Source organism: Phyllobates terribilis, unplaced genomic scaffold (genome assembly GCF_046119375.1).
Source record: "Phyllobates terribilis strain yellow unplaced genomic scaffold, ASM4611937v1 Scaffold_1__5_contigs__length_1240528914, whole genome shotgun sequence".
Lineage (NCBI taxonomy): Eukaryota > Metazoa > Chordata > Amphibia > Anura > Dendrobatidae > Phyllobates > Phyllobates terribilis.
The window spans coordinates 1,029,796,202-1,029,806,328 of record NW_027362761.1 but is presented as its reverse complement, the minus strand read 5'-3'; the positions used below and the strand labels follow the sequence as shown (position 1 = coordinate 1,029,806,328).

General features: G+C 42.2%; 1 protein-coding gene across 1 annotated transcript; it reads right to left on the bottom strand.

Moving 5' to 3' along the window:
- Nucleotides 1–264: 264 nt before the first annotated feature.
- Nucleotides 265–9,927, bottom strand: LOC141164111 (microtubule-associated serine/threonine-protein kinase 1-like). Its single transcript, XM_073649284.1, has 8 exons — nt 9,708–9,927; nt 7,330–7,524; nt 4,946–5,047; nt 4,165–4,267; nt 3,505–3,572; nt 2,622–2,707; nt 360–568; nt 265–290 (listed from the first exon to the last, which is right to left on the bottom strand). The coding sequence occupies exons 1-8, from the start codon at nt 9,774–9,776 to the stop codon at nt 265–267; spliced, it is 858 nt and encodes a 285-aa protein (XP_073505385.1). The 5' UTR covers nt 9,777–9,927.
- Nucleotides 9,928–10,127: the final 200 nt, after the last annotated feature.

Genomic DNA, 10,127 nt, shown 5'->3' with positions numbered 1-10,127 from the left:
ACTCCGCACTACAGGCGTGATGCTGTGACAACTTTGCACTTGCAATGCATGGAGTCTCAGACTCACAGGCTGAATGGTGGATCAGGGAGCTTTTGGCTCCCTGATCCACCATTCTGTTCAGCCTGAAATTGTGATGATAGGAGGAGGGATGGAGCCAAGTGCCAAGTGGGGCCGGGCCCCACCGACTCCTGGACCCCACAGCACACAGATCAATAAATTTCCCGTCATCTTGGTAATATATAACCTTTGGTAAATGCACTGTGGTCATGTAAGTAACCTCTTTGAAAATCCTAATTATATGAGTGGTGATAAAATGTAAGCAGACATGGGTTGAATATAATATAATGTACATGTCCTACCTCCTACATGCTCCATGATCATACACAGGTGAGATTTAATTGGAAAGGAGCAGACCATGGATACCACAAAGGGACAATCAGCGTATGTTAAGATGTCCCTTTCCAGAAAGGCCAATTCCACTTTTTTTGGCGTATCCAGGTTACACTTGGCCATTGTCTTCATTGCAAAGTTCTGGCGGGAGTCTTTATGGTGCACTAAATAGACGGCCCTGGAGAGATGGAGAATTTATGGTTTATAATGAATCCTTATTAACAGCCAATCTATAGAAGTCATTATATGATCTTCTGTACTAATTCTTGAATTCCGGCCATCACTGGAAATCCATTTCTAGAAATGCATAAAATAGCACTACATAGATCAACTAAAGGGGGTCTGCACAATGCCGTGTCTGTCGGATCTCTCACCCATGTCACATTAGAGATGAGAGAATCTACCGAAATTCCTCTTGGGCAGATTTTCTATATTTAACCAGTAGATACGATTCTGTCCTAGTAAAAATTAGTCCAAACTTAAAATCCTCCAATTGCTGTAAGAAGAATTTTATTATGCTCCTCCCATACCCCAAGGCATAAGAAATGGAGGGGAAGGAAGTAGTTAAAAAATAATAAAACACATTCTACCCACCTGTCCTAGGCTCTCACCTGTCCATCACTGCAGTTGTCTATCCTCTGTTCCAGTCTTTGTTTGTTCTGGCGCTCCCTTCTGGTGCTGATGCCAGTGATTGGGCTCACATGGTCATGGTGGAGTGTGTGGGTGCAGATGTCATTGATGTCAATATCCTGTCAATCCTCACGTGACCGTGTGTAGCCAATTACTCTTATCAGCTCCATAATGGAGCCCCGAAAAAAAGCAAAGTTCGCTGAGAAGGACAGGGAAGTACTGGTGGAGATGGCAGCATAGTTACAGATGAGGGTCTAGGACAGGTGAATGTATTATATTATTTGAATCCCTTTTCTTAAGACTATGTTCACACATTGCACTTTTGCTGCTTTTTTTATACTAATTTTAAGCTGTACCAGCAAAAGCTATGAGATTTCAGAAATCTCATGCACACACATTGGTTTCTTTTCCTGATTTGGAAAAATGCTGTGTTTTTGCAAACTGCAGCATGTCACTTTTTTCAACGTGTTTTCACCAATAGAAAGCAATAAGTAAGTGCAAGACGCAGCAAAAACGCAGCAAAAAATGCAGGAATCAGGTTTTGCTGCGTTTTTAGTGAAAAAAGCAGGCACAGCAGTATGTGAAACCCATTTATTTTTGTGATTTTCCCAAGTTTAAACCATAATGTCTTGGTATCGTCACCTGAGATGACATTTAGGATTAGTACAGTTTAATTAAATTAGAAATGCAGGCAAAGTAAACATTGGCTGACCAAGTGGGAAATGAACAATACCTGAACAATTCAAGGGCTGACCAAAGTGTGAAAATAATCAGTGTCCTACAAACTCCAATGTGTTAGGTAAACTATTCCCAACCAATGCACCTCCCCCCGCTGTTACATTTGTAATCTGTATTATTTCATGAACAAATATCTTGCATTTGTGACCTGTGTTCATGCTTCTGTGGAGGAAGCAAAGCTGAATTTTGGAATCCTGACAAATGCAGCAAAAAGGCAGCAAAAAAAACAATGCAAAAGCTGCATATTTGGCAATGCTTCTTTTCTGCCAAGGTTTTGCCTGCAGAAAAATAAGTAGCAAAAATGCACTATGTGAATATAGCCTTAGGTTGTGTGCCCATATTAAGTATTTGCAGCAGAAATTTCTACATCATATCTGCATCTCTTCCCAGGAAAAATGCTGAGCAAAATAAGTGCATTTTTATACGTTTTTTACCTGCGTTTTTGTTGCAGATTTTTCCCCGATCATTATTATGTGTGAAATCTGCAGAAAAATGCTGCAAGAAGTGAAATGCTGCAGATTTAAATGCTGCAAATCTGCAAGGAAAAATAAGCATCGTGTGCATGAGACTTCAGGAATCTCATTCACTTTGCCGGCATCAGGAAATCCCTCAGGTTTTGTGACAAATCTGCTCAGAAAAAACACAACAAAAATGCGACAAATCTGCTATGTGTGCACAGGCCCTTACAGTCTAATTTGTTACAGTTATGTTTTCTCAGCTGTATATAACTGACCAGAATAGTGAGAATTAGATATGAACAGTGATGTGGACTCAGATAATTTCCCTATGATAACACTGAATGTCAGAGAAGTATTGTCATAGGGAACCCTGAGAAATATAGATTATGCCAACAGAAATCTCACCCAAAAGCTCCACTGCCGATCAGTTTTGATGTCTCAAAGTCGCTCATACGCGGCTTTCTCGCCGGGATCAATGATTCGATCACGCCCTATAAAAAGATAAAAAATGATATTCAGATAAAATAGCTGCAAGAAAAAAAGCTGCAAATATAAAAACTTCTTCCTCCTATATTATGTCCCAGCTGATTTACACTGATTGAATGTAGGGGATGATACCAGCAGGACGCTCCGCAGACATGGATGTAATTTAAGGGGAGATCCTCCATACACCGGAATCATTGTACAGTGCTGAATAATAGGGAGATCACAGAGGAGAACTTATCTGTCTGCAGGTAATTATATGTAATCTAAGAACTGCATGATTCCAGCGACGTGCCACTTACAGTACTAGGCTGTGTCATTGTTTTATTAAAATCAGTGTTTAATCAGCAAGGGATCACTACAGGGCTAAGTGTCTGGTGCCATGTAGTCCTATTGCTCTGTGTACCTCGCCCCCACCACAGATTAGCAGATTTCTGCCTATTCACAGTGTACTGTACAGAAAGCGGCCAATCAGTGGTGTGGGCAGGGTTACACAGGGCTCAGCATTCAGAGCACTGCTAGATCTGCACCTGAGAAAAGTGTGATTTTATCATAACTGCTGCATCCAGTAAAGTAAGTGACATCGCTGGAATCAGGGTCCCTGCCCCTACATCATGCTGCCCTCAGATAAGGTAGGAACACCTGGTGACAGATTCCCTTTAGTATAAATGCTATTATCTAATACATTAGTGTCATCTACATATGGAATAGAGATGTCCCATGGATATATGGGGGATAATACTGGATGTGTCATTCCCACCCCATGATCCGGTGATATACAGACTTCTCCCTCTATGATACTTACAGCGGCAGGTTCTTGGATCTCCGGGATCTCACAGATTCCACTGTCAGGATCTGCCAGCACAGATGTATCTAAAATAGTAATAAAACGATAAAGAAATAAAATGTATTATACAGTATCAATCCTACAATATATAATACAACAATATAATGGAGAAATGGCTGGACATCTGTAAATGGGATTATTACTAATTATATGGGGATTCTAAATATGAGAACGTACGGCGCCTCCATAGACAGATACATGTGATATAAATGATGGAGGAATCCCCAATCATCACATGAATGAGGAACTCATCACCCTCGCTGTACATGTGAGTGATGGGAAGAGAGAGCTCAAGCAGAGCAGCCATATGTAAATTAGCCTGGAAGTGCACTGGGGGCGTGTCACCGCACTCAGACTTTTCTTCCACGCCCCCAGTGCACTTCCATCTAGATTTGTATATGGCTTCTACGTGAGATTTCTCCTGACTGAGACATTGGATTTCTGCCATAAAGGGCTCCTCTATATTAGAGGTAAATGGCCCGTACAGTCACCCCACTACATCATATGTCACATGTGCTGACAGGTTCCCTTTACACAGAGCAGAGAGTAAATCTACCACTATCCCTGTTCTCTATAATATCTGGATATTTCTTATAGAAGGGCGGATGATCGGCTTACCTGTGATCAGATCGCTGGTCAGTTCCCGCTGACCCATATTAGGGTCAGAGATTATTTCCGGGTGTAGATTTTGTCCATCTTCGGTCTCGCCTTCTGCTGTTTCCTAATAGATATAATATATATATTTAATATGTGGAAGATTTCACTAAATCACCAAATACATAAATCAGGAAGCACTAAACCTGCATTTACAGATGCAGCAATTGTAACTACACAAGTAATGCTCCATCTTGGTAACTTTTCTCAGAAAGTTCTGTCATTTAGGGGGATTAAGATAAATTAAGATTGAAAAATCAAACATTCAGTGTAAGCTTCGACTTTTCTGCACTGTGATATCCCAGAGCTATGTTACCTTTGTTCTTTATATCACAGGTACATCTTGTACGTCATTCCCTACAGTATTGGGTGGAAATGCTTTACACTGCAGCCCCTCTCCACAAGTCCAGATTAATATACTGTATAAGAGACTTGTATGCACAGCATTTCTGTAATATCGCCTATTATCTCAGCTGCAGCATTTACAATCAGGAAGACTCTGATAATAGAGATAGACAGAGGCGGAAACACAGACTTCCCACCACTGAGCTGTGACTACATCAGCAGAATACAGACTGTCCTCACAGGCGAGGGAGCAGCAGAGACTAGCGGCCATACATCTGCTGTGCCTGCCCAGAGCTGACAGGAGGCCTGTAACATCTACCACCAGATCTGATATCTGACTGGTGATCTGGAGAAGATCAGAGAACAAGGACGTGTGATAGGGAAGATGACGGCTCCTTACCAGGTGTTCTGATGAGCGGGCCGAACGTTCCAGGACAGACAGGACTTTTTGGGCGAGTTCTTTAATAAAAGTCAAATCGCCATTTTGAAATCTTTTTTCAGCCTATAAAAAAGAAAAGAAATTAAAAGGAAAATCCTGAGGTGAGAAAAGGCACAATGGAGGAGGCCATTGTATGTGACACTTGCTCCTCTGTCTGCAGATACAATGGTTCCATATCTGGGGATTCATCACGCTTTATATTGGAGGAAAGAAGAAACTTCTCTCTATTATTTTCTATTATTATGGAGGAAATTTGTGCCGAGCATCCGCTATTTACCTGCTGCAGTAATTTACTGATGTTCTGAGGTAAATCCATCAAATACTCTGACGTTAGATGACCTTGGTAGTATTTGGTCAGGCAGTCATTTACTAGCTCCATCACCAGCCGGTGAGTGAAGCTGAGGACGCCATCGGGTGGTAGAAGCGCAGTGTCAGGGCGATTGTTGATAAGAATCCCCAATAGAGCTTCTACCTGAAGGTTATCCAGAAGAAATTCAGCCATAGCGATAAACTGCAAGAGCTATCAGTCACTATGAAGCCAAGAAAGGCACCCGTGACCCTGTGTACATTGTATAAGTAGTGACTGTGAGCTGTGATGTCATCATAGCCGACCATCACCAGTGATGTCATAATAGAATGGAATCTAGTGATAGAATCTTAACTGCGGCTCTACACAAATAGATGCTGCCGAGCAATACTGAAAGTGGAAACACCATAGAATTAATTATGTTATTATGGCTGTTCTATTTTATTTCCAACTAGAACACAACCAGGATAAGGGTATGTTCACATGTATTTTTGTAGCATTTTTTTCTACTCCAAAAACCAGAGTGGTAGCAGAAAAAACACTGCCTACAATACTCGTGTTTTTGCAGCACTTTTCATTTATTTATTTTTTACATAGTTACATAGGATGAAAAACGACCTAGGTCCATCAAGTTTAACCTTTCTCCACCAATTATACACTTTGTCTCTAACTTAACTATAACCCACAATGTTATGTGTACTGAGGAAATCATCCAGCCCTTGTATAAAAGCTGTTATAGTGTCGGCCATCACTACCTCTTGTGGTCGGCATTCCACAGCCTGACTGCTCTGACTGTAAAAAATCCTTTCCTATTTATCTCCTTTCTTCCACCCGTAATCAGTGCCCCCTGGTCCTTAGTATGGTCTTTGGAAGGAATAAGTATTGTGCTAGTCCTCTGTACTGACCCCACATATATTTATACATATAAATGAGATCTCCTCTGAGGCATCTATTTTCTAAGCTAAGCAAGCCCAACTTTTCCATCCTCTCATCATATGAGAGGCCTTCAGCCCTTGTAATATTCTAGTTGCCGCCTTTGAACTGACTCTAACTTCTAAATATCCTTTTTAAAATGTGGAGCCCAAAACTGGATCCCATATTCCAGATGTGGCCTCATCAGTGATTTATAAAGGGGTAACAATACATTGAGATTGTGGGATTTTATCTCTCTTTTTATACACCCTAAAATCTTGTCTGCTTTTGCCGATGCTGCTTCATTCATTTAAATGGTTGAGCAATGCTGCCAAACCCTTGAAAGGATTGACAAGCTGCAGATTTAAAAAGACGCAGGAAAAAAATGCAACGTGTGATTGAGAGTTTACAAATCTCTTTCTCTAATTTGGTACTCTTAAAATGCAGCTTTTTTTTTTTTCGCAGAAGGAAAAAGAAAATGCTGAAAAAACCCTCCAATTGTGAACATACCTTTAAATATATACTCAGTCATATTATTGGAAACATTGTGTATATTTCTCATGTATCTTTTTCTCACCATAGAACATTTAACTCATTGGTTGCAGATTACTGTTAACAACTGTGACAATTATTGAAGAATTAATGATAAGTGACCCAAGTCCTAAATCACTTAGATCAGGGGTGGGCAATTAATTTTCCCCAGGGGCCACATGAGAAACTGTGACTGTTGTGGAGGCCGAATCAACAGGCTGAAATTAATTCTGCTCAGTATTAATATATTAATTATTATTATTTGATATTAATATTAATTGTATAACGTAATATTGAGTAGAATTAAATATGCTGACATATTAAATATGAGACCTCACATAGCCCCCTAAATACAGTATGAGTCCCCAAACTCAGCCTCCTATACATAGTATGATCCCCACACAGCCTCTCTATATATACAGTATGAGCTCCAACATGCAAACATCCCATATACATATGAAAGCAAAGAATAACACATAATCATCTCCCTCACATTTCCCCAATGCTCCATTTTATATTGGAGGAAAGAAGAAACGTCTGTCCCTCTATTATTATCTAATATGGAGAAGATTTGTGCAGAGCGTCCGCCACTTACCTGCTGTAGTAATGTCCTGATGTTCTGATGTAAATCCGTCAGATACACTGACGTTAGATGACCTTGGTAGTATTTGGTCAGGCAGTCATTTACTAGCTCCATCACCAGCCGGTGAGTGAAGCTGAGGACGCCATCTGATGGTAGGAGCGCAGTGTCAGGGCGATTGTTGATAAGAATCCCCAATAGTGCTTCTACCTGAAGATTATCCAGAAGAAATTCAGCCATAGCGAAAAACTGCAAGAGCTATCAGTCACTATGAAGCCAAGAAAGGCACCCGTGACCCTGTGTACATTGTATAAGTAGTGACTGTGAGCTGTGATGTCATAATAGCCAACCATCACCAGTGATGTCATAATGGAATCTAGTGATAGAATCTTAAACGGGTGGAAACACTATAGAATTAATTATGTCTTCATGTTATTATGGTCGTTCTATGTTATTTCCAACTAGAACACAAACGAGATAAGGGTATGTTCACACGTTGCATTTTTACAGCATTTGTTTCTACCCAAAAAATCAGAGTGGTAGCAGGAAAAATGTGATTTTGCAGCATTTTTAGTTTTTTTCTTCATTCATTTGAATGGGTGAAAAACTTTGCAAAACCCCTAAAAGAACTGACAAGCTGCAAATTAAAAAAAACGCAGGAAAAAAAATGCAACGTGTGACTGAGAGTTAAGTCTCATTCTCTAATCTGATACTATAAAATGCAGCATTTTTATTCGCAGAAGAAAGAAAGGCTGAAAAAAACCTCCAATTGTGAACATACCTTAAAGATATACTCAATCATATTATTGGAAACATTGTGTATTTATTTCTCATGTGTCTTTTTCTCACCATAGAACATTTAACTCATTAGTTGCAGATTACTATTAACAACTGTGACAATTATTGAAGAATTAAAGATCAGTGACTCAAGTTATAAATCATTTAGATCAGGGGTGGGCAATTAATATTCCTGATGGGCCAGATGCGAAACTGTGACTGTTGTGCAGGCCGAATCAACAGGCTGAAATTAATTCTGCTCAATTTTAATATTAACATATTAATTATCAGTATTATTTATATTAATAGTAAGTGTATCACTTAAAACTGAACAGAATGAAATATGCTGACATCCCCTATATACCGAATGAGACCACTCAGCCCCCATATAGAGTATAAATCCCCACATAACCTCCTATATACAATGAGCCCCCACATAACCCTCTATATGCAGTATGAGACTCCACATAGCCTCTCTATATACAGTGTGAGCCTCCACATAGCCTCTCTATATACAATATGAGCCCTCACATAGCCCCCTAAATACAGTATGAGCCCACACACAGCCTCCTATACACAGAATGAGCCCCAACAGATTAGGAATTGATTAGTCAAAATTAACCCCTTCAGGACATCTGCCATACATGTACGGCGCCTTGGGCAGTGCATTCCCACAAACTGCAGTACATCTACGGCACGATGATCTGCTAGTGAGTTGGCACGATCTTCAGTGGGTGCCAGTGATACATCACAATTGAGACTCTGCAGTAATGCTCATGATCGCCTGAGAGCAGTACCTGACATGCCTCCTGACTGTGTCTGATTCAGGGGCGGACATACCGCTGGTGCAGCTGCATCGGGGCCCTGAAGGAGGGGGGTCCAAAGAACTACCGACGATGCTTGGACCATCATAGAGACAGTGGCAGCAGGAACACTATGAGGAGAGGCAGGGCCCGTTCCGCTGTCATTTGCAGACAGAGGGGGCCCTCTATGCTTCACTCTGCAAATTACAGCGTCAGGGGCCCCTGCCTCTCAGTGTTATTGATGGAACCACCACTGACAGGAGCTGTGCAGGAGACACGCGGTGCTGCAGGGAGAGAGCGATCACACTGAGCAGTACACCGTGTATGTCCCTCTGCTCCTCCTGCATGGATGTCGGTGGAGCTGGGGCTGCTCTGCACTCCCTGGGTGTCAGCCTTCGTGCTGCAGATCGGGGGAGGGGGTGACCTTTTGGACTCCTGTCATGGTCATCTGCTAAGTAAGTGAATGGCCAGTGGGGAGATAATTGTGCTCGGTGAAGACATTAGCCACAGCAACTATAAAGGAGGAGACTGGAGAGGGGCCCCTTATACAGTGCTTCAGTGACACTTGTGCCTCGCTCCAGTCAGCAAATCACAGACTCCGCTTTATGTGCACTGTGTGCAACCTGTGATTGGCTGACACTCAGAGGCAGACTGGGTCGGGGGGCAGAGTGACACATGCCCCCCAGGCCGGTCCCCAAGCAGTTGTGAATGGCTGCCCGGCCATCTGCTGCTTCAGAGACTGCAGCCGGCACTGTGCCTTTAAATATGTACAGGTGTCCCCGGCTGCATCACTGCACAGCAGACACCACTCACCTCACTCTGACCTTCCCCCTCCCAATGCAGAGAAGCTTGTGAGCAGCAGCAGCATGGGAGGCCAGACATCTCTGGATCCTGGTAAGTCAGGGCTCCGTGAAGTGATAGAGGCACGAGATTTATGCAGTTTGTATAGGGCGGAGGTGGCCGGAAGCTGCTCAACTCTTCACACGTCCAGGGCCGGAAGGTGCTCAACTCTTCACACGTCCAGGGCCGGAAGGTGCTCAACTCTTCACACGTCCAGGGCCGGATCCTGAACTTTATCTATGGCTACACTGCTGAGGATCAGGGGGATTTATTATAGCAGTATGCACCTTCACACAGGTTGGGGTCAGGCTGTCAGTGTGCGGTCATCGGCTCCCAATCTGTGTGAATGTTCAAACTGCCACCATAAATTACACAGTGCGCAAGACTGAGACA

Excerpts from the sequence above, each read along its gene's own strand:
- LOC141164111 (XM_073649284.1), bottom strand. The coding sequence starts at position 9,776 with ATGTCTGGCCTCCCATGCTGCTGCTGCTCACAAGCTTCTCTGCATTGG. Across the intron at positions 569-2,621 it reads ATCGGCAGTGGAGCTTTTGG|GGCCGTCTATTTAGTGCACC; the intron begins GTGAGATTTCTG and ends CCATCTCTCCAG. Across the intron at positions 291-359 it reads GATCATGGAGCATGTAGGAG|GATTTTCAAAGAGGTTACTT; the intron begins GTAGGACATGTA and ends TCATATAATTAG.